The sequence below is a fragment of the Chlamydotis macqueenii genome, chromosome W (genome assembly GCF_036417535.1).
Source record: "Chlamydotis macqueenii isolate bChlMac1 chromosome W, bChlMac1.mat, whole genome shotgun sequence".
NCBI classification, from domain to species: Eukaryota; Metazoa; Chordata; class Aves; order Otidiformes; family Otididae; genus Chlamydotis; species Chlamydotis macqueenii.
In genome coordinates, this window is record NC_141592.1 from 51,676,408 (window position 1) to 51,698,406 (window position 21,999).

At 40.9% G+C, this 21,999-nt stretch overlaps 1 protein-coding gene across 2 annotated transcripts; it reads left to right on the forward strand.

Annotated features, from left to right (window-relative positions):
* Positions 1-414: 414 nt before the first annotated feature.
* Positions 415-19,469, forward strand: LOC147596801 (AN1-type zinc finger protein 5-like). Of its 2 annotated transcripts, none has more exons than XM_086769654.1 (5): positions 415-610; positions 1,066-1,177; positions 1,993-2,090; positions 17,426-17,551; positions 17,829-19,469. In XM_086769654.1, the coding sequence occupies exons 1-5, from the start codon at positions 415-417 to the stop codon at positions 17,975-17,977; spliced, it is 681 nt and encodes a 226-aa protein (XP_086625780.1). In that variant the 3' UTR covers positions 17,978-19,469. The 2 variants fall into 2 exon arrangements, with proteins under 2 accessions (XP_086625780.1, XP_086625781.1); XM_086769655.1 differs by having other exon boundaries at positions 460-616.
* The last annotated feature ends 2,530 nt before the right edge of the window (positions 19,470-21,999 follow it).

The following is a 21,999-nucleotide window of genomic DNA, read 5'->3' on the forward strand; positions in this document are numbered from 1 at the left end:
AAGACTTAGTTTCTGTTTCTCATTACCCTACTCTGATTTGATTGGTAATAATTTACATTAATTTCCCCAAGTAGCGTCTGTTTTGCCCATGATGGTAATTGGTGAGTGATCTGTCCCTGTTCTTATCTCAACCCATGAGCCTTTCGTAGTATTTTTTTCCACCTGTCTAGTTGAGGGGGAGTGATAGTGGCTTGGTGGGCACCTGGTGTCCAACCAAGGTCAACCCACTACACTATGATAATGCTTTTTACCTCTCTTAGAGGTTCATAACGATGTTGCTTATCAATACAATTGAAGTATTGAATTATATATTAACATCCATATAACTATCTTGAAAAATGCTGATATTGCTTTTTGTGGGTGAGGTAAGCAGACCTACTTTAATTCTATAACCCTGTAGTCAATTTTGGTGAAATGTCAGTTTCTAATGCGGTTCTTGGTTTTATTTACAGCATTGAAATGGCTCAGGAGACAAACCAGACCCCAGGGCCCATGCTGTGTAGTACAGGATGTGGATTTTATGGAAATCCTAGGACAAATGGGATGTGCTCTGTTTGCTACAAAGAGCATCTTCAGCGACAGCAGAATAGTGGTAGAATCAGCCCAATGGGTAAAGGTTTGAGTCGTCGTGTGTTTTTTTTGTTTGTTTGTTTTTGTTTGTTTGTTTGTTTTGTGTGTGTGTGTCTTGAAAATATAATGTATAGGTGATGAGAGGAATCGCAAAATTTATTTCGGGAGATCTTTCAATATATGCATACTAAAACTATGAATATCAAAGGGAATGATACTTTAAATCACAGTTACAAAAATGTGCTTTTTTTTTTTTTTAATGAATTCTGGCCCACTTGTTGTTGAGCTTTAATTTGCATTTCTACTTATCCTCTGCTGTGTGTTCTTATACAATCCCTGTATTTTGGTTATTAATAACATAGTCTGTCTTTAATTGAGAAGATGCAGTAGAATGAGGAATGATTGGAAACAGTACATAACTGTATGCAAAACTACTTGACTAACTTGTATTCTATACTTTGCTTATAAGTAACTTCTCAAATTTCTATTATATAGGGACAACTAGTGGTTCAAACAGTCCTACCTCAGACTCTGCATCTGTACAGAGAGCAGACACTAGCTTAAACAACTGTGAAGGTACTGCTAGTAGCACATCTGAAAAATCAAGGTAAGATCATAGAATCGTTTAGGTTGGAAAAGACCTTTAAGATCGAGTTCAACTGTAAACCTAACACTGCCAAGTCTACCACTAAACCGTGTCCCTAAGCACCACATCTACATGTATTTTAAATACCTCCAGGGATGGTGACTCAACCGCTTCCCTGGGCAGCCTGTTCCAATGCTTGACAAACCTTTTGGTGAGGAAACTTTTTCTAGTATCCAATCTAAACCTCCCCTGGCACAACTTGAGGCCATTTCCTCTCATCCTGTCACTTGGTACTTGGGAGAAGAGACCAACACCCACATCCCTACAACCTCCTCTCAGGTAGTTCTAGAGAGTGATAAGGTCTCTCCTCAGCCTCCTCTTCTCCAGACTAAACAACTCCAGTTCCCTCAGCTACTCCTCATAAGACTTGTTCTCTAGACCCTTCACCAGATTAAGGTATTCTTTTGAGGTTTGAGTGAACTGTGAGTGTATAGCAAGTTAAAGTAACACTGCAGTAACCTTGCCCTATTACAGTGAGTTTCTGCAGAGGAAAAAGAGACTGTGCACCTGACAGTGCTTTATGAATCTTTATAAATGAGAACTAATTAGTGTTTGGTGTTGGACGACTGCACTTACAAGGACATTTCTGTTTTATCTGGGGAAATATTTGCTATAAATTGCCTAGTTTCTTCTAGGGAACAGAGGTAGTAGAAGTGCAGATCATGAACATGTATAAATAACAACTGATCAGGTAGTCTATTGATGGATTTGACAGTTTAAGCTCTTATTATGAACTCAAAACTAATGTAATTACCCATTTCACTGTATGTAAACAGAAATGCGCCTGTTGCCGCTTTGCCTGTAATGCAGCAAATGACAGAAATGAGCATTTCGAGAGATGAAAAAGTATCACTGAAAACAGAGACTGAGCCAGGTATGTTTGCAGAGTAACACTGGGTACAATTGACTTAACGGAAGCTGACAATGTATTTACTTTTTCTTAAATAGGCATATCCTTTTGTGGTGATGATCTTGATCAACATTTAATTATGGATGCTTCTTGAGTATTAATACCTTCAGAATCAAGAAAAATTACTAGTGCCAGAATGTAATTTTCAGACACGTTTAGTTTTATTAGATAATTTGACACTTGAGGAGCATTTTAGCTATCAAACCTTCACTTTTAAAAGTAAGACACTTAAATTGTATCTGAGCGCAAGATGTTAAATTTTGAAGTCAATGTTGATTTCTGTATAAAATCTAGTAGTACAGTTGCTACTGACTAATGATAATCAAAATTGTTTGTTGCATTTGAAGAACAGAGTTTTTAATAAATTCCATTCTGCAGAAGGATGAGAGTTGGGGAGAAGGGAATACTTGATTTAAAATACTAACAAAGACTGCTAAAGGTTCTTGGACTAATGGAGTAATCAGTAGATATAACCAAAACATTTTTCTGTGGATATAGAACACTTAAAGCATTAATTGCTTAGTGAGAGTTCAATTCAAAACTTTCAAAAGTTTCGTTCAGGAAGATTGTAGCTATAGTATAGTATTTAAACTCTGAAGTGTAAGATATTTCTTGGTGGGAGGTGGGGAGGAACTACTTCCCTACCTACTAGTGAGTGAATTAATGTCTTAATATATAGCAGTTTATTCAAGTGGGTATCCTAATGTACTTGTTTGATATCTGTAGGTATTGACACTTGTTCATTTTAACTGTTCTGAAACAGTCTTAAAACATTAAAAGCTGATGTTTAATAGGAAAATCTGTTCACTACAACTGAAGATAAAATGTGATGGTTTACTTTGTTTTGAAAAACTGAGTTGAAAATTCCAGAAGGTACCATTCAGCACTATATAGATGCATTTTTGTCAATAAGACTGCCATTACAGCTGATAATTAAAATAGTAAAAATCAATGTACAAACACTGAGCAATTAACTAAGTCATGTTAAGTTAAAATTGTGCATGAACTAAATTACAATTGCTTTTACTAATTTTTTTTTTATTATGTACAGACTGAGGAGATTTTTTTACATGCTTCAGCTTCTTGTAACTTAATGCTATCTGAAGAGGCTTTTTGTATGTAACTTAGAAATTTATACTTTGTTACTATATTTATAAACCAATATTGTCTTGTTATGAATTGCTACCTGAGAAAGTGACAGATAGGAAATAAATACATAAAATGGTCGCAGTGGTCAAGTAATAGCTGAATTTTGTCTTACTAAAACTACCAATAGGCATTTATCATTTTGCCAACTGTAAAGGGCAATCTTTTGTTTCTGTTGACTCAATATCTCTTTTCTCATTAGAAGGCAACTAAATAGTAGTGTCACACAGCACTCTTGGTTAGAATGGGGGGGGACCCCTAAGAGCAACTCAAGATAATAATCTTGCAGGTTGAAACAGTCAAAGTTCCGTTAAAGCTTGTGTAGAGATCATTGGTAAAACTACCATAGAACTTTTTTTTTTAAAAAAAAAAACTTCTATAACAAAATTTTCTTCCTCAGTACATATCCATACTTTTTTTTTTTTTTTTAAACAATCTTCAGCTACTCTAAAAGTAGAAGTTCATCAAGTTGGGGAACATTTTAGCACAGAATAGTGTCCTTATATAATATTATTAGATTACAAAGGGTTTATTGGACACTTAAGACGTACCAAGTGTTTGCTGTATTCACTAGTACATTGATCCTGTCTTGCAGTCAAGAAAAGCTGACCTCAACTTCTTACCAATACTTATTGTGTTTGGGCTAGTTGCTTTTTTGTTTGTTTGCTTTTTTGTTTGTTTGCTTTTTTGTTTGTTTGCTTTTTTGTTTGTTTGCTTTTTTGTTTGTTTGCTTTTTTGTTTGTTTGCTTTTTTGTTTGTTTGCTTTTTTGTTTGTTTGCTTTTTTGTTTGTTTGCTTTTTTTGTTTGTTTGCTTTTTTTGTTTGTTTGCTTTTTTGTTTGTTTGCTTTTTTGTTTGTTTTCACCTTCAAGCAAAGTAGATTTTTTTTTTTTTAATGTCTTCAGCACTATGAGGACTCATTCTCTTCTGCAAGCCAGAAAGTTCTAAATAGTTAGGTCTGGACAATTGCTTTTAAGTCTGTGGACTAAAAGTATACTTTGGGATTTAAGCATCTGATTCTAGAAGGTTCTGAAGTTGACAGAAATTAAGCTTAACAGGCTTGTTAATTATTTTGTTTTTCCCAGGTTGAGATTGTAACCTGGATTCTCATTCAGAACAAATCAAGTCTGAAGGCAATTAATCATATCTTAGCATTTGAAGGAAGAAAGGCATGATATGTAACTGGCCTATTTGGTTGTAATTTAGCTAACATGCTATATTTTTTAACTTGTAATTTCTTAGTTCAGCTTTCTTGCTTGTTGTAGTTCTGTAGTTGAATTGTGGCATGTGTTCAGTCCAGTTGCTAATCTGATTAAATGTTCTGTTGTGGTTTAGCCTGAGTCACCACACAGTTTCTTGCTCACCCTCCCCACTGGGATGGGGGAGATAAATTTGGAAGAAAGGAAAATGTGTGAGTTGAGATGATTGAGATGAAGACAGTTTACTAGAATAATAGAGGAAAACTGCAATAATAACAGAGTATAAGGATACTAACATATACAAAATGAACAATGCACGATTTCTCACCACCCGATGTCCCAATGACCGATACAACCTGTCCCGAGCAGCGATCATGGAAATGAAACTAAGTAGCAAGCAAAGGAGATCAAAAGGGGGCCAGCATCGTAGAGGGAGCAATCCCAGTGAGAGTTGGAAGAAGACGAAATGGATGCATGGATACTCCCCCCGTTGGCAACCCCCACTTATATGTTGAGCATGACGTTTATGGCATGGAATACTTTTTGACCAGTTTGGGTCACTTATTCTGTCTGTCTTTCTCCCAGCTTCCTCCATCTGCATGTTAATGAGACTTGGAAAGCTGGACAGTATCCTTAGTCTCATTAGCAACAATTCATATCATCAGAGTGTTTATTAACATTCTTCACATCTGAAATCAAAAACACACTGGCTACTGAGAGGAAAATTAACATCCATTCCATGCCATAAAGTCTTTTTAGCACCCAATGTGGGGCACGAAGGGACCTCACTAGATCATTCGGGAGATCGTCAGACTTTAATCTGAGGATTCAAGGTTCGAGCCCCCGGTCAGTCCTGAAGGGTTGAGATAAGGACAGGTTTGAACACAGAGTATTGAAAACAGATTTGTTACAAGCATTCATTATGCTAGTTTGGTCATCGCTGGTCACAACATTGGGTTTTTTTGCTCTCTGAGTTGTTTTTAGAGATGTATTGGGCAGCATCCTACGTGTTGTATATGCTGTTTGTCAGTGTTTATGCACGGCTTATCAATTCTGAGATTAAAGGTATTGCTCTGCTGTGCTATGTGGCATTGATTTGCTTGGTGAGATCAGTGGTAACAGGTCCGACTTCGTATTTGTATTCAATGGCAGTGGGTAGCGTGCAGAGCGAGGAGGCAGTGGCAGCTCCACCCGGGTATTTTGGGAGCCATCTTGTGGGTGTTGTTTGGAATTAGACCACTTGGTTTGATCTGGGAAGCCAGGCCGGGAGGGGGACAGCTTGGTGAAGTGGAGGAAGCTGTAAACAGCTTTTCAGAATTTCAAATACCCTTGGGATACCCCTACCACCGTGTTCACGTTGGCAGGTCTCTTGCAGCTATCTCAAATCTTGATCTCAGTATTGATTAAGTTTAAGCAACTATTTAAGAATACTGTGGCTGCCATAATCCCGACAGCAGGCACTGCAGCTACTCCAAACCCCACTACAGACACTGTGGCTGCTCCAACTCCTGGCACAGATGCTGTAGACACTGTAACCTCGATGACAGGCACTGCAGCTACGCCGGTCACTGCGGTTACTTCAGCCCCTACAGCAGATGCTGTAGCTACCCCCATCCCTGCTACAGGCACTGCAATTGCTACATCCCCCTACGCCAGGCACTGTGGCTACTCAAACCTCAGCAAGCAGTACTACCACAGATAAACCAAAAACCAACCTGTGCCAGTATCAGTTGCCCCTGTACATAAGAAATACACAAAAAAATCAGTTCGCACAGTGAAAGACAATGATGAACCAGGGACATCTCAAGAACAGGGAGAGGCAGAAGGAGAGGTAGTCACCTGGTCCCTATCCCTGAGTGAGCCACAAGATATGCAAAAGGATTTCAGCCATAATCAAGGCGAGCACCTTGTCACCTGGTTGCTCCAATGCTGGGACAGGGGTGCCAGTAGCCTGGAATTAGAGGGTAGGAAAGCCAGGCATCTGGGATCTCTGTCTAGGGAAGCGTCCATTGATGTTAAAAGAGAGACAGAACCTCGCAGCCTCTGGAGGCGACTCCTGTCAGGCATGAGGGACAGGTATTTTTTCAAGGAAGACACCGTATGCCACTCAAGCAAGTGGACCATCATGGAGAGAGGTATCCAGTTTCTGAGGGAATTAGCTGTTCAGGAGCTGATTTATCATAACCTGGATGACCCGCAGACATCTGGATCCAGATGAAATTGAATGTTCCAGACCCATGTGGCGGTAGTTTGTACAGAGTGCACCATCCTCGTATGCCAACTCATTGGCAGCAATGAGTTGGAAAGACGATGAAGAAACACCAGTATGTGATATGGCTAACCAACTCCAACAATATAAAGACAATATCTCTTCCTTGATATGTGCCTGTGTCTTGACTGTGGAAAGACTGAAACATCTGAAAGTGTGTTTGAAAAAATATTCGAGGGGTTTCAGAAACTCGAAGAGGATAGGTCTTACTCCCCACCTGCACGGACCACTATCTCAGCTATTAGAAGACGACTACTTCCTCCTCCTGCTCAAGGGAGAAGGTACATGTGACAAGGTTGACCTATGGTTTACCTTGCATGACCAAGGAGAGGACATGAGGAAGTGGGATGGTGTCCTGGTTTTGGCAGGGATGGAGTTAATTTTTCCTCTCAGTAGCTGGTATGTTTTGGATTTTGTGTGTGAAGAATGTTCATAAACACCCTGATGATACCAGTTGTGAATGAGACCAAGGACACTGTCCTGCTTTCCAGGTCTCGCTAATTTGCAGATGCAGGAAGCTGGGAGAAAGACAGACAGCATAATTGATCCAAACTGGCCAAAGAGAGTATTCCATGCCATAAATGTCATGCTAAGTATATAAGTGGGGGCAGGCGAGGGTGGGTATCTGCCTTCCTGGCATCCATCCTTCCTGCTTGTTTTTGCTGGCATTGTTCCCCCTACCTTGCTGGCTCCCTTTTGCTCCTTTGCTTGCTGCTCGGTTTTGTTTTCCGTGATCGCTGCTTGGTTTTGTTTTCCGTGATCGCTGCTCGGGACGGGCTGTATCGGTCATTGGGACATCGGGTGGTGAGAAAACACATATTGTTCACTTTGCATATTTTTAATATCCTTATATTCTGTTATTATTGTAGTTTTCCCTTTTTATTTTAGTAAATTGTCTTCATCTCAACCCACGAGTTCTCCTTCCTTCCCAATTCTCTCCCCCATCCCCCTGGGGAGGGGGAGAGTGAGCGAGAAACTGTGTGGTGATTCGGGCTTAAACCATCACAGATGGAAAACCTACCTCAGCCCTAGAGGCACGGGTATGTGAGTTGCGAGGAAAAAACGATCGCAAAGGGAGGTTCTTCCAGGAAAATATGTTGTTCCAGACCCCAGACAGAATAGAAGGGCTGATCTCACCTCTGATCCTATGGAACGGACTTCTGATTCATATTTATAGAAAGTTACTGGAAAATATTATAAACAGGACTAAAGGGGCCCTGCCTCCAGCCAGGTGGAGGAGAGGGACAACCGAGTTTATTGTACTGTATGGATTAAATGGCCTGGCACATTCAGACCCACAAAAGTATAAGGCTCTAGTGGACACTGGTGCACAGCGTACCCTAATGCCATCAAGCTATAAAGGGGCAGAACCCATTTGTATTTCTGGAGTGACAGGAGGATCCCAACAGCTGACTGTATTGGAGGCTGAAGTGAGTTTGACTGGGAATGAGTGGCAAAAGCACCCCATAGTGACTGGCCCAGATGCTCCATGCATTCTTGGCATAGATTACCTCAGAAGGGGATATTTCAAAGACCTAAAAGGGTCCTGGTGGGCTTTTGGTATAGCCACTGTGGAGATGGAGGAAAATAAACAGCTGTATACATCTCACAGGACCCTTCTGCTGTGGGGTTGCTGGAGCTTGAAAAACAAGTACTAATTGCTACTACCACACAGTGCACCGGTGGCAATATCGCACCAACTAAGACTCCCTGATTCCCATTCCTAAGCTGATTTGTCAATTGGAAAACCAAGGAGTGATCAGCAAGTCCCGCTCACCTTTTAACAGTCCCATAAGGCCAGTGTGAAAATCCAGTGGAGAGTGGAGGTTAACAGTGAACTATCTTGCTCTTAATGAGGTTATGCCACCACTGAGCGGTACTGTGCTGAACATGCTAGAACTTCCCTATGAATTGGAGTCAAAGGCTTTGCTTTGACTTGGAGGGGTGTCCAGTACACCTGGAATCGGCTGCCCCAGGGGTGGAAACACAGCCACACCATTTGCCATGGGCTGATCCAGCCTGCACTGGAAAAGGGTGAAGCTCTAGAACATCTGCAATGGGGCAGCACAGCAGCAGAAGTTTTTGAGAAAGGGGAAAAAATAATCCAACTCCTTCTGAAAGCTGGCTTTGTCATAAAACAAAGCAAGGTCAAGGGGCCTGCACAAGAGATCTAATTTTTAGGAGTAAAATGGCAAGATGTACATCGTCACATTCTGATGGATGTGGTCAACAAAATAACAGCTATGTCTCCACCAACGAACAAAAAGGAAATACAAGCCTCCTTGGGCATTGTGGGTTTCTGGAGAATGCATATTCCAAATTACAGTATGGTTGTAAGCCCTCTCTATGAAGTGATCTGAAAGAGGAATGATTTTAAATGGGGCCCTGAGCAACGACAAGTCTTTGAACAAGTTAAACAGGAAATTGTTTATGCAGTAGCTCTTGGGCCAGTCTGCACAGGAAAAGATGTATAGTTTAGTATCCTTATATTCTGTTGTTATTGTGGTTTTCGTTTGCTATTCTAGTAAACTCTTCGTTTCAACCCTTGAGTTTTCCTTTCTTCCCAATTCTCTCCCCCATCCTGCTGGCTAGGGGGAGGGTGAGTGAGAAACTGTGTGGTGACGAGGGCTAAACCACAACAGTTTTCAGACTTAATTAGTATCAGCATGCATTTCAAAAACTCTATTTTTCTTAACCCAGTAATAGCTTTATTTTAGGGAGTAGTGCGGTGAGTTATTACTCGGAAGCCACAAACTGTGGAATAGTGTTGCCTGTAAAAAAAAGTGAACTGGAACTTGAAATATGTATGGTCTTGTTTAAAATAAGTGTTTTAAAAATCTTCCCCAAATATTGTTAACTTAATTTTATTCAATCTATGTTGTACGTCACCCTTTCCATTCCTGGAAGCTGACATTTAATGGAATTCGTGAGATGATGGTTAGCTCACTTGTCTTTTGGTTCTGTACCAGGGGAATATGATGAGTTATTTTAATGTTAAACACCACAGCTGTCCTACATGCAGGTTGAGACCCTTTTATGGGTTGCCCTCATTTATGTTATAGTAGTGATAGTAGCAGTATGTTTTGCAGTTAATATTCTGAGTAAGATGCTGAATAGATAGCTATTTTATCAGATATTGAAGGTTCAAGATAATAAATAGATTATAGTGCTTGGTTCTTGTTTTAATAACTGATTCTGATTTGTTTTAAGATATGGCTATAGTATTTCAACTGTGGGTGCTGTCTGTAGACAGTTCCTTTGTGGCTGTCGATAAAATCATCAGATATATTAACTTTTGTGTTCAAAATTATCTTCCCATGTCTGCTGTAGCTTGAGTAGATGTCCCCGATTGAAACAGTTCTGAAATCGAACTAATAATCTCTTCTAAGCCTTGAAGCTGTCTACCTTGAAAAATAAGACTGAGGACCCAACTGTTGCTCCTGTGCTTGTTGCTAATAGGATGCTGTTGTATCTTAAGATGTGTAACAGACATTAACTCTTGATGGTAACCAAATTAAACCATATTTCAGTGTGATACTTAAACAGAGGTATCTGTTACATTGATGTAAGTAAAAATATTCAGTGTGCCTGTTAGAGTTGGACATGTGGGAGATTAGTTACATGCTGCAGAATAGTTGTATCTCGGTTCTTTGGCATCAAACTAAAAATGCAATTTATTCTTTAGACTTTTATTGTGGGCACCTAGATCAGCATAGTAATTGCAGTTTATGAAGAATAAAATATACTTTATCAAAGTTGAGAATAAACAATAAATACTGTCCATCTTATTTTCAGTGACTCAAACTTTATAAAAAGTCAGTTGTGTTAATGTGCAGCATGAGAATTATGTAATCTGTAGTATAGTTTTCAGTTCTAGTACAGCAGAAGTACGGCATTTCTTTCTGTTGACTTTTGGGTACTCTTTGTCTGTTACCTTTATTCCTCCTTCTGTTTTAATTTTCCCAGTTCTTCAATGATAGGAATTGGGGGTTACCTTCATGTAGTAGTTAGAATGCTTAAAAACTTTTTTTGTGTGTGTGCGTTCAAGAATTTGTCTTCACTTGCATGTTTACTGCTTCCTAGTACTGTGGAAGTCAGTGCTAGGCTCCAATTTTGGATAACTTAGAATCATAGAATGGTTAGGGTTGGAAGGGACCTTCAAAGGTCATCTAGTCCAACCCCCCTGCAAAGAGCAGGGACATGCCCGACTAGATCAGGTTACTCAGAGCCTCATCCAGCCTGGCCTTGAGCGTTTCCAGGGATGGGGCTTCCACCACCTCTCTGGGCAACCTGTGCCAGTGTTCCACCACCCTCATTGGAAATTTTTTTTTCCCCCAATATCTAATCTTGAATCTACCTCCTTCTATTTTAAAACTATTGCCCCTTCTCCTATCACAACAGGCCCTGCTAAAGAGTTTCTCCTCATCTTTCTTATTAGCTTCCTTGAGGTACTGGAAGACTGCTATAAGGTCTCCCTGGAGCCTTCTTTTCTCCAGGCTGAACAGCCCCAACTCTCTCAGCCTGGCCTCATAGGAGAGGTGCTCCAGCCCTCTTATCATCTTCGTGGCCCTCCTCTGGACCCTCTCCAACTGGTCCATGTCCTTCTTGTGTTGGGGGCTCCAGAACTGGACACAGTACTCCAGGTGGGGTCTCACCAGGGTAGAGTAGAGGGGGAGAATCACCTCCCTCAACCTGCTGGCCGCGCTTCTTTTGCTGCAGCCTAGGATGTGGTTGGCCTTCTGGGCTGCAAGCGCACGTTGCCGGCTCATGTTCCCTCAAATCCTTCTCTGCTAGGACTGCTCTCAATCACTTCACTCCCTAGCCTGTATTGATACTGGAGGTTGCCCTGACCCATGTTCAGGACCTTGCACTTGGCCTTGTTGAACCTCATGAGGTTCTCATGGGCTTACTTCTCGAGCTTGTCCAGGTCCCTCTGAACAGCATCCCCTGTGCCTGTTTTGTTGTTCCTGATGGTACTGCATTTTACGCCTGTCATTAACTTATTGTTGTCATACTTTATTAGTAAATTTAAAAGTTATGCCCAGTTTTGAAAACTTTTTTTTGCTCCTGAGTTCTTCAGCCTTGTAGCAGGAGATCTGATCTTGTAAAATTTAAGTGAAACAAACCTCATCTGGTAACCTGAGCTAATGGTTGGCAAGAGAAATAACCGTGGTGGAGAGGGCTACGTGCCAACAGGAACTCTGTCAAGGCTATAAAACATGTTCTGGTGGTAAAAGACACTGCTAAATAGGGTTATTGGTACTGAGGAAACAGATCTTCAGGTAACAGTAACAACCATTTTCCTACCATTGTTTCAGCTATTGTCTAGTGATTTATTCCATGACAATCGCTTAGAATATTTTGCCATGATGATTAGCAGATTATGATTTCTGGAATAAAATGAATTCGGTATATTGAGGAATGGCATTGTAGTTGCCCAGTTAGATTTGACTTGTATGCTAGAAGGTACTTTTTGTGACAAGTAATTGTCAGGATAGTATCTGATTAATTTGGGTCCTAATGTCATGCAAGAACACCTAAAAATTATAATATTTCATTTGAGCCACAGTTTGATGAATAAGGGGTTTTTGTTCTGATGTGTGAACTTTAACTAAAGGTCCTTGTCCCTGTTCTAGCTGTTAATTAGAAGCTATTTTGAGGACTTGCCAGGGACTGAAAGAGTTAATGTCTCAAACATTGTTGTGGCTGTGGCACCGGGTGCAGTCTGCATAGGGGAGGTGGAGGCTGCATGGGGGATGTGCAGCTCCGCAGGCCGCTGTTAACGACTTGCCAAATATGGCCAGGGGTCACACAGCGGTCATCTGAGGAGGGGGCTTCCGACCACTCCTCACATTTAGTGCCCGCTTCGCACCTGTGCAGAGGACTCAGAACTTTCTGGAACCAGTTCCTTCAAGGGTCAGATACTGGAGGTGGGGATTAGACTATAAAAGACACTGCCTGAGGGAGCCGCATGGCGAGCCCCCCACCAGATGACCATCACGGCCGCCTGCCACCGCAGCCCCTCCACCAGAAGCCACGTGCCCGCTACCCCACCGGAGGATCCGCGCGCCCACCTGTCATCGTCATCGCTGGATCCAAGGGTGGTGATATCTCTTTCCCTCTTTTCCTCTGTCTCTTTTCTGTTTTCCTTTTCCTTCTTAGAAATATTCCGACAAGAGCCTCAGCTACCAACCCCCTTTATGCTTTCCAAGTTTCCAAAGTTAAGTCGTTCCTTCAAATGTTAAATAAAATCCGAAATCGGTCGTTTGGTGTCGGTCTGAGGGAATCACAAATCTGCTACAGCTCTGGGCCGTAACAGGACTTCATTATTAAAACCCATCATAGATTGAACTGTGGCATAAAAGTGGGAGATGTTATCTGTGTAGAGTAATAAATTGAACACTTTTATTCTGATTTAGGGGGCTCTGCCCTGTCTCCTTGTCTTGGGACCTTTTAGTTGACCATTTCTGCACGTTATCTACTTTTCCTTTTTGGAATGTATTTTAGTTGTGGGGGAAGGATCCTGTTTGGCAGCTCTTTTGGGAAATGAACCTTTAAACTTAGGATTATTATCATTGCTTTCTAGTTCCCATGTTGTCATGTTCCCACTAGTCAGTTTATTTATATGGAGGAGGAAGTATATTTGTAGTAGTTGGTAACATTTTCCCTCAGATGGATTTCTTTTTTAATATCTTTGTTTTGTGACACAGAATGATCTACTAGACTATCTCTTTGCCTTGATGGTTCAGTGAGCTCAGATTGGGTCACTGTTGCACTTGCACTACTTCTTGTAAGGCTTGTCCTCCATTGGTTCAGGTGGTTCCTGCTATAGTAATTCCTATAACGTGCAACTCAAATCCCAGATTACAACAATTTAAAGGTATATCCATTACAGTCTCCACCTCTGGTCCCTTTGAACTAGACCATAGGGTTTAACGTTGTAATGAATTCCTCCCCTTGCTGCTGCTCTGACTTGGATTTATCCATGGACCGCAGTCCCTTAGGGGTGTACCTGCTCCAAGTGGAGCCTTATCTATGAGCCACAGTCTCTTCAGGGTATACCTGCATAGACTTATCCACAGCCACAGTCACTTTGAGGTGCACCTGTTCCAGTGTGGCCTAATCCATGGGCCACAATGTCTTCAGAGCTATACCTGCTCCAGTGTGGTCTTACCCACAGCCACAGTCCCTTCAGAGGTAAACCTGCAACCTGCTCCAACATGGCCTTACCCATGGCTGCAGTCCCTCCAGGGATGTACCTGCTCTGTTGTGGGCTTATCCATGGCCACACACTTTGAGGTGCTCCAGCACAACCTCATACACAGCCACTGATGCTTCAAGGTGTACCTGCTGCAGCATGAGCTTGTCCACAGCCACAGATGCTTTGAGGTATGCCTTCTCCAGCATGGACTTATCCTTGGGCCACAATCCCTTCAGAGATATAGTTGCTAAAGAGACAAGGACTTTTCTCAGCTTCCCAGGTTTTGCTAATGTGCAGGTGCAGGAACCTGGGAGGGATATAGCCAGTACAGTTGACCCAAACTGTCCATACTATAGATGACATGCTCAGTATATAAGTGGGGGATTGGCTGGGGGGCAGCTTTCTTTTTTGCTCCTTTGCTTGCTGCTCAGTTTCGTTTCTGTGATTGCTGCTCAGGATGGGCTGTATCGGTTGTCGGGTGGTAAAAGAATGTGCATAGTTCATTTTGTATATTTTAGTATTCCTATACTTTGCTGTTATTGTCATTTTTCCTTTGCTATCCTAGTAAACTGTGTCTTCATTTTAACCCACAAGTTTTCCTTTCTTCCTGATTCTCTCCCCCATCCTTCTGGGGAGGGAGAGAGTGAGTGAGCAACTGTGTGGTGTTCAATTGCTAATTGGTGTTAAACCACAACATCAAGACAAAGGATTGTTTTATTTAATTCGGAAAAAAAAACAAAAAAACCACACAAGAAACCACCAACAACAAAAAACCAACCAACCAACCAAACAAACAAACAAAACCAAAAAAAAAAACCCCAAACCTCCATGGAATCTATTCTTAAAAGTTGTAATAGCAGTAATGATTGCAGTGCTGTACCTTTGCTTTTTACCAATAGCATGCTTAAATATGGAAAAAATATTATATATCCAAGACTGGATGGTATTGTTATCCTCAGACGTGACAAAATAGCATTGACACTGAACTCTTCACACTTTCTAGAAAAATCTGTAGAATATGTAAAAAATAAAAAAAAAAAGTCAGTAAAGAGTTTGAGTTGTTACTTAGGACTGTTATAGTTATAATATTGTATAAGAAAGTACTGGTTTTCTGTATAAAACTTTGAGTACGAGCCGCTGAAAGTTCCTTTTACCTCTGAAAGTTTGTCACTTCTGAATTTTGTTTACAGTCTGGAATATGAACTACTGACTGGAGACTCTTTGTTAACTTATACAGTGAATTGTGAAACGGGGCTTGGATCTGTGAGGCTTTGTGTTATTAGTAATAGGCATATGAACATAATACTAATACAAATTTTAAAGAGCAGATATTAATAGTAAAGAAAATAAAAAGTTAACTGTAAGGGGTTCATGATGAAAAATCCACTTTATACAGAATGCAATGCTTACTGATCCAAAAAGGATCTCAACTGAGAAATCCTATTTGTGTACATAAAGTTGGTTACAAATGAGTCCTTTAAGCCTATATTCTCAATCATTAATTCTAGAGTGCATTTTATAGTTTACTCCTTATCTTTTAAAACAATAGATGTAATCATACCATTGAGTGTTCAGGAAAACTGAACAGGAACAGACTTCTTGAATTGTCGGCGACATGGAGAGTGGGATAGAGTGCACCCTCAGCAAGTTTGCCGATGACACCAAGCTGTGTGGTGCCGTCAACTCGCTGGAAGGGAGGGATGCCATCCAGAGGGACCTGGACAGGCTGGAGAGGTGGGCCCGTGCCAACCTCACGAAGTTCAACCAGGCCAAGTGCAAGGTCCTGCATCTGGGTCGTGGCAATCCCAAGCACAAATACAGGCTGGGCGGGGATTGGATTGAGAGCAGCCCTGAAGAGAAAGACCTGGGAGTGTTGGTAGACGAGAGGTTCAACATGAGTGGGCAATGCGCCCTTGCGGCCCAGAAGGCCAACCGCATCCTGGGCTGCATCAAGAGGAGCATGGCCAGCAGGTTGAGGGAGGTGATTCTGCCCCTCTACTCTGCCCTGGTGAGACCCCACCTGGAGTACTGCGTCCAGTTCTGGAGTCCCCAACACAAGAAAGACATGGACCAGTTGGAGAAGGTCCAGAGGAGGGCCACAAAGATGATCGGAGGGCTGGAGCACCTCTCCTATGAGGCCAGGCTGAGAGAGTTGGGGCTGTTCAGCCTGGAGAAGAGGAGGCTCCGGGGAGACCTGATAGCAGTCTTCCAATACCTCAAGGGGGCCTACAGGAAAGATGGGGAGAAGCTGTTCAGTAGGGCCTGTTGTGATAGAACAAGGGGTAATGGGTTTAAATTAGAAGGAGGTAGGTTTAGATTAGATATGAGGAAAAATTTTTTTACAATGAGAGTTGTAGAGCACTGGAACAGGTTGCCCAGAGAGGTGGTGGATGCCCCATCCCTGGAATCGTTCAAGGCCAGGCTGGCTGAGGCTCTGAGCAACCTGATCTAGTTGGGGATGTCCCTGCTTCTTGCAGGGGGGTTGGACTAGATGACCGTTGAAGGTCCCTTCCAACTCTAACTATTCTATGATTCTATGATTCTATGTATGCATTAAAGTTTGCATATAAACACACCTCCCTTGACTTTTCTCTGCACCTATTTGAGTATAAAAAGGATTTTAAAAACAACTGATGAAAAATTATTTTTTCAAAGAAAGCTGACAGATCCACAGAAGTTCACAGAAGGACACATTTTTATCCTGCAGAGAACTTGAGTAAAATGTGACTAAAATTTGACCAAAAGTGTTTGCGACAAAGGCAATTGAAAAATAAGTCATTTTGACTCTACCTACTTGATCATTAAGGTTGAAGGATACAGTTATCCAATGTAAATATGTACTTCTTTTCCTTTAAATTACTGAAAAAAAAAAGTGTCTGAAACAAGGAGTCTTTTGAGCTGTGTGTTTTGTAGTAGTATGTTTGATGTATCACAGAATCGGTGGTTTGAAGCTCAAGAATGTTACCTGTTGCTCTAGTTGACTGAGATTTTTAGATCGTCTGGCTTGGCAAGTATAGTGGCAGAGTAACTTGGTACTATGACAAAAAAGCATTACTGTAAATGTAATTTGTTTCTAAAATATGTTCCTATTGGCTATTTTCCACAAGTATCCCCTCTTTTCAACAACTTTAATTGACAATATTGTTGTTTTGGATCAATTTAAACTAGATCACATAACTTTTAATGTCATGTGTACATGGAATTTCTGGAGTGCTTTCCAAGCCTTTACACCTATATGGGTGTATACAGATGGTAACACTAGGTATCCTGTTTTTTCTAGGTGATGGAGCAGTGGAGAAAACTTGATTGTTTTTTGTAGAGATAAAAGGGAAATTAGTAGAATTCTACCTAGTATTTCAGACAATAAACTTCAGAGTCTTAGTAGAGGGGAAATAACTGTTAATAAACACAAGCATGCTACTGAGTAGCTACTGAAGTCAAAAAAAGGAAAATATTAACCTTTATTTCTTTTGCTTGGTTTAACAGTTGTTACTCAACCAAGCCCATCAGTTTCTCAACCTAGTACTTCACAGAGTGAAGAGAAAGCTTCTGAACTGCCCAAACCAAAGAACAACAGATGTTTCATGTGCAGAAAGAAGGTTGGCCTTACGGGTATGAGAGCACTTTGTCAATATTGAACAGATCTATATGATTGGTTGCCTCTTACTAGATAAAATTTGTTGAAATATCTGTAGCCATTAAACTTGCTGTTTCAAAATCTATAATGTTAGATCTCTTAATAGAGTTGATATTTGGAAATATTCATTTCACTTATTCTGGTTGTTCAAATAGATGCACATACTCCCTTTGTACTGACTAAGCCCTTAATTTATAGCTTGCTTAAATCTGAGGCTTCCTAGTGATGTTGCTTTACCTTTTCTTTGTACAGGATTTGATTGCCGATGTGGAAACTTATTTTGTGGACTTCACCGTTATTCTGACAAGCATAACTGCCCATATGATTACAAAGCAGAAGCTGCAGCAAAAATCAGGAAAGAGAATCCAGTTGTGGTGGCTGAAAAAATCCAGAGAATATAAGCTAACCTACTTGTAAAAAGACTGAATTTTATTTGTTTTATTTTAATATACCCTAGGAAAGCTTTAAAGAGCAGATGCATGGCCATTTTCCTGTCTTTCTCCAAAGTTTTAGTTTTAGCCTTGTCTGTCTTGCTGATATTTCAGAATGTTTGGGTGTTTGTTACATGCAGAATTGGATAGATACAGCCCTTGAAAATGTATACACTCTCCTCAGAATATGATTAGATGATCAGAACATGCACGGGAATACACATGCACAGAGGACAGGCTCTAGTTCACATGTGCCAAACAGATGTATACTATCTGCACATTTGCAGTAGATCTGCCTTTTGAGATGTTCAAGGTGTATAACACTAGCCAAAGACTATGTGCCTGTTTGGGAGAAGGATATATCAGAAAGGTCAGCGGTCTACTTCGATCATTTAAAATCTTGTTCTACTTTTAGTTTCCATACTTCATTGTTTTCCAGCAGAATGTAAGCCATGTAGAGGGTTCTACTTTCCAGCAAGATGAGTGTTGGTGCCATATTTAATAAGTCATTTAACAATTGCAAGGGGAAAAATGGAAAAAAATCAGATATGTATGAGAAGAAAACTATTTTGGAACAGATTACGTTAACTTTAGAATCATAAAAATAGTTTCCCAAAGGAAATGTCCTATTGGAAACTTAAGTACTGACCTGCAACAGTTGTCTGCTTTTCCTTGCATAGCAAAAAATGTTGTCTAGCACAATATTGTACTAAGATTGACTTACAAAACAAAAGCTACATATATGTGGATTTTCTTAGACATACCACAGCATCTCTATCAAGTGACATATGCATCTGTGTAAGTTGCAGAAGTATTTGAGCGGTTTGTTGTTCATGTACTTCTTAAATTCAGTGTGTTCTGGGTTCAAAAGAGTATTAGGAGCTTTTTTAAAAATTAAAAAAAAAAAGTTTTAAATGCAACAATTGTTGGATATGGAAAACCATACCCAACATGACTGCTGTAGACTTAAGTGGGAGCTGGAACCACTCTTGGAGGGCTACTATATCATTTTTAATTGTACTTGGGTGTAGGACTGTAGTGTTCTTGGATGTATTGCATGGGCTCCCTTATCTACAGCTTTGTATAATAACTAGAAAGGGCAGTATAGCTCACTGATGCTTGTCTGGCAATATCACTTCTGTGTTATAATGGAAGGCTTTTTTGTGGTGTATGAAATTTGTGGGGTTTTCATATAATCAAGTATAGTGCAGACTAGTGTTGTAGTAATTCCTCTTCTCATCTGTAAATAGTTGTGTATGTACACAAGATGCTACTTCTGACTCTTATTGCAGTGTTCAATCTTAGTTTTTTAGTTCATTATTAAAAGCATCAGGCTTTTGCTTTAACTTTGTTCTTTCAACTTAGTTATCAGATATGCAAACATGTACAGACAGTTTATACTTAGGTATTGCACATAATCACACTATCCAGCATCTATGCTCTGTTGTATTATGTAAATAATAAAAATAATGTACAGAAGGAAATACTACTTGTGGTAGTTCATTGCTTTTAGTTACTGCTCTAACTTGAAAATGGCCCTGTGGAGGTTGGAGTACAAAGCTAGTACTAGGTTTGTATAAATGTCTTTGTTTAAACCTGTCTGTCTAAACTCCCTTATTTCTTATTTTGATATACCAGCTTGTTTAAGATAGCTTAGGTCAGAGAAGCATGAACAGCTGGAATACAGGTAACTACTTGATGACCAGACAAAGATGTCAACAAATAACAACGTATTTAAAGGGAATGAAGGAAATATTAGCAGTGAACTTTAAATGTTTGTGACTTGTTGTGGCTTTTTTTTTCCTTTTGACTATAAAAGTTATTTCCGGTGGATCTGGTTTAATATCAGACAGTATACTGACTACATTGTTTTGTTCAAATTTTTGCCAGCAGGCCTGGGCAGAGTTGTCAGGGTCTGTATCCAAATATGGATGTCACATATGCCAGACTTACCCTTCTCAAGGAGAAACAAAAGTACAGAGCACATAGCACATGTTGACTTGGAAGAAGCTATCTTCACTGCTGAATAATACATAAAAACTGTTTATATCAGTTATGTATAATGTAAATCTCATCATTAAGCTAGTGCTAACACTCAAGAGACGTTATTACTGCTGTCACTACATATACTTTTGATAAGGGAACAAGGGCATGTTCTGGGCCTTCATGTGCCAGGATGAATTTTATTTTTTTAATTGTGGAACTTTTTAAAGCATCAGAATTATCTTTTTTCCACGTTTTTGTGTTAAAGTAAAATCAACTCAGCTGCATCATAAAAAGCTTATTAGACTTGGATTTTTTTGTTTTGTAAATGCACCTTGGAACTGGATGTTTGAGGAGAATGTGTCCAGATTTGTGATACTGTCAGGGCAAGAGTATTTTAGGAAGGATAACCATGCTGATACTAGTACTTAGTGATTCTGATGGCCTTTCTCTCATTCATTTGCTTTTTTAATCTGGATAAAGGCTTGTTTAAATAATTTATTTCAGTAGATCTGAGGAGGAAAGTATGGAATGAGAAATCCCTCATTGTTCTATAAAACATGAACTGTATCATGTAAATTGTCCACAGGTGGGATATGAGCCTATATTAAAAACTAAGCTTTATTCTGTTTATAATTCATATAGAATCTATAATCATTCAGGAGCACTAATTCTGTTGAGGCTCATTAAACATTCAGAGAGGGGGAAGGCTGTAAGTGGGTACTGACAAAGTGTATGAATGGATATTTAAATTTTGGTGCAAACAGTGTAGTACATATCCCTTGGCAAAAAGAATATGAATAGGTGCAGAACACTGGATTTTGGACATTTGATCTTTAAATTTAAAGTGACAAATGCTTGCAAACAATATACCCATCTTCCAAAAAGGCAATGTGATCCCTTAACATGACATTAGTCCTTATTTAATATTTGGCTGTTAAACTGATATGTGTTTAACTTGTATATAAATATAGCCACAATCCAGCCCACCGCTGTCAGTATGGGGCCAGTGCCAGCAACAAGTGCCCAGAAGCCGGGGAAGGATCCTAGGTAAGCACAAGAGCACCTAAAATGCAGCCCAAAGGCATTCCTATTGCTCCAGCCAGCAAGTCAGCTTCATCGGAGGCCCAGCTTAACTGCCTCTATGCTAACACATGCAGCATGGGGAACAAACAGGAAGAGCTAGAGATGTGTGCACACATGCAGGGCTGCAGTCTTGTTGGCATCACAGAGATGTGGTGGGATGACTCCTATGACTGGAGCGTTGGGATGGAGGGATACAGGCTCTTTAGGAAGGACAGGCAGGGGAGAAGAGGAGGGGGTGTTGCCCTCTATGTCACTGACCAGCTGGAGTGCAAGGAGCTCTGCCTGGGGATGGAGGAGGAGCTGACAGAGAGCTTATGGATCAAGATTAGAGGAAGGGCAGGGACAGGGAACATGGCAGTGGGGGTGTGTTACAGGCCACCTGGCCAGGAGGACCAAGCGGATGAGGCCCTCTACAGGCAGATAGGAGCAGCCTTATGGTCACAAGCCCTGGTCCTCATGGGGGACTTGAACCACCCTGACATCTGTTGGAGACAACACAGCAGGGCACAAGCAATCCAGGAGGTTCCTGGAATGTGTGGATGACAACTTCCTCCCGCAAGTGATAGAGGAGCCGACAAGGAGAGGTGCCATGCTGGACCTTGTTGTCACCAACAGGGAGGGGCTGGTGGGGGATGTGGAGCTCAAGGGCAGCCTTGGCTGCAGTGACTATGAGATGGTGGAGTTCAAGATCCTTAGGGCAGCAAGGAAGCTGTGCAGCAAGCTCTCTGCCCTGGACTTGAGGAGGGCAGACTTTGGCCTCTTCAGGGATCTGATGGGCCAAGTGCCATGGGAGGCGGCCCTGGAGGGAAAAGGGGCCCAGGAAAGTTGGTCTATATTCAAGGAGCACCTCCTCCAAGCTCAGCAGAGGTGCATCCTGATGAAGAGCAAGTTGGGCAAAAAGGCCAGGAGGCCCATGTGGATGA

What these genes read in the sequence shown, in the direction of transcription:
- LOC147596801 (XM_086769654.1), top strand. Translation starts at nt 415, where the DNA reads ATGTCAGTTTCTAATGCGGTTCTTGGTTTTATTTACAGCATTGAAATG. An exon ending in TGGTAGAATCAGCCCAATGG is followed by an intron (nt 611 to 1,065) that starts GTAAAGGTTTGA and finishes TCTATTATATAG; the next exon opens with GGACAACTAGTGGTTCAAAC. An exon ending in AGCACATCTGAAAAATCAAG is followed by an intron (nt 1,178 to 1,992) that starts GTAAGATCATAG and finishes GTATGTAAACAG; the next exon opens with AAATGCGCCTGTTGCCGCTT.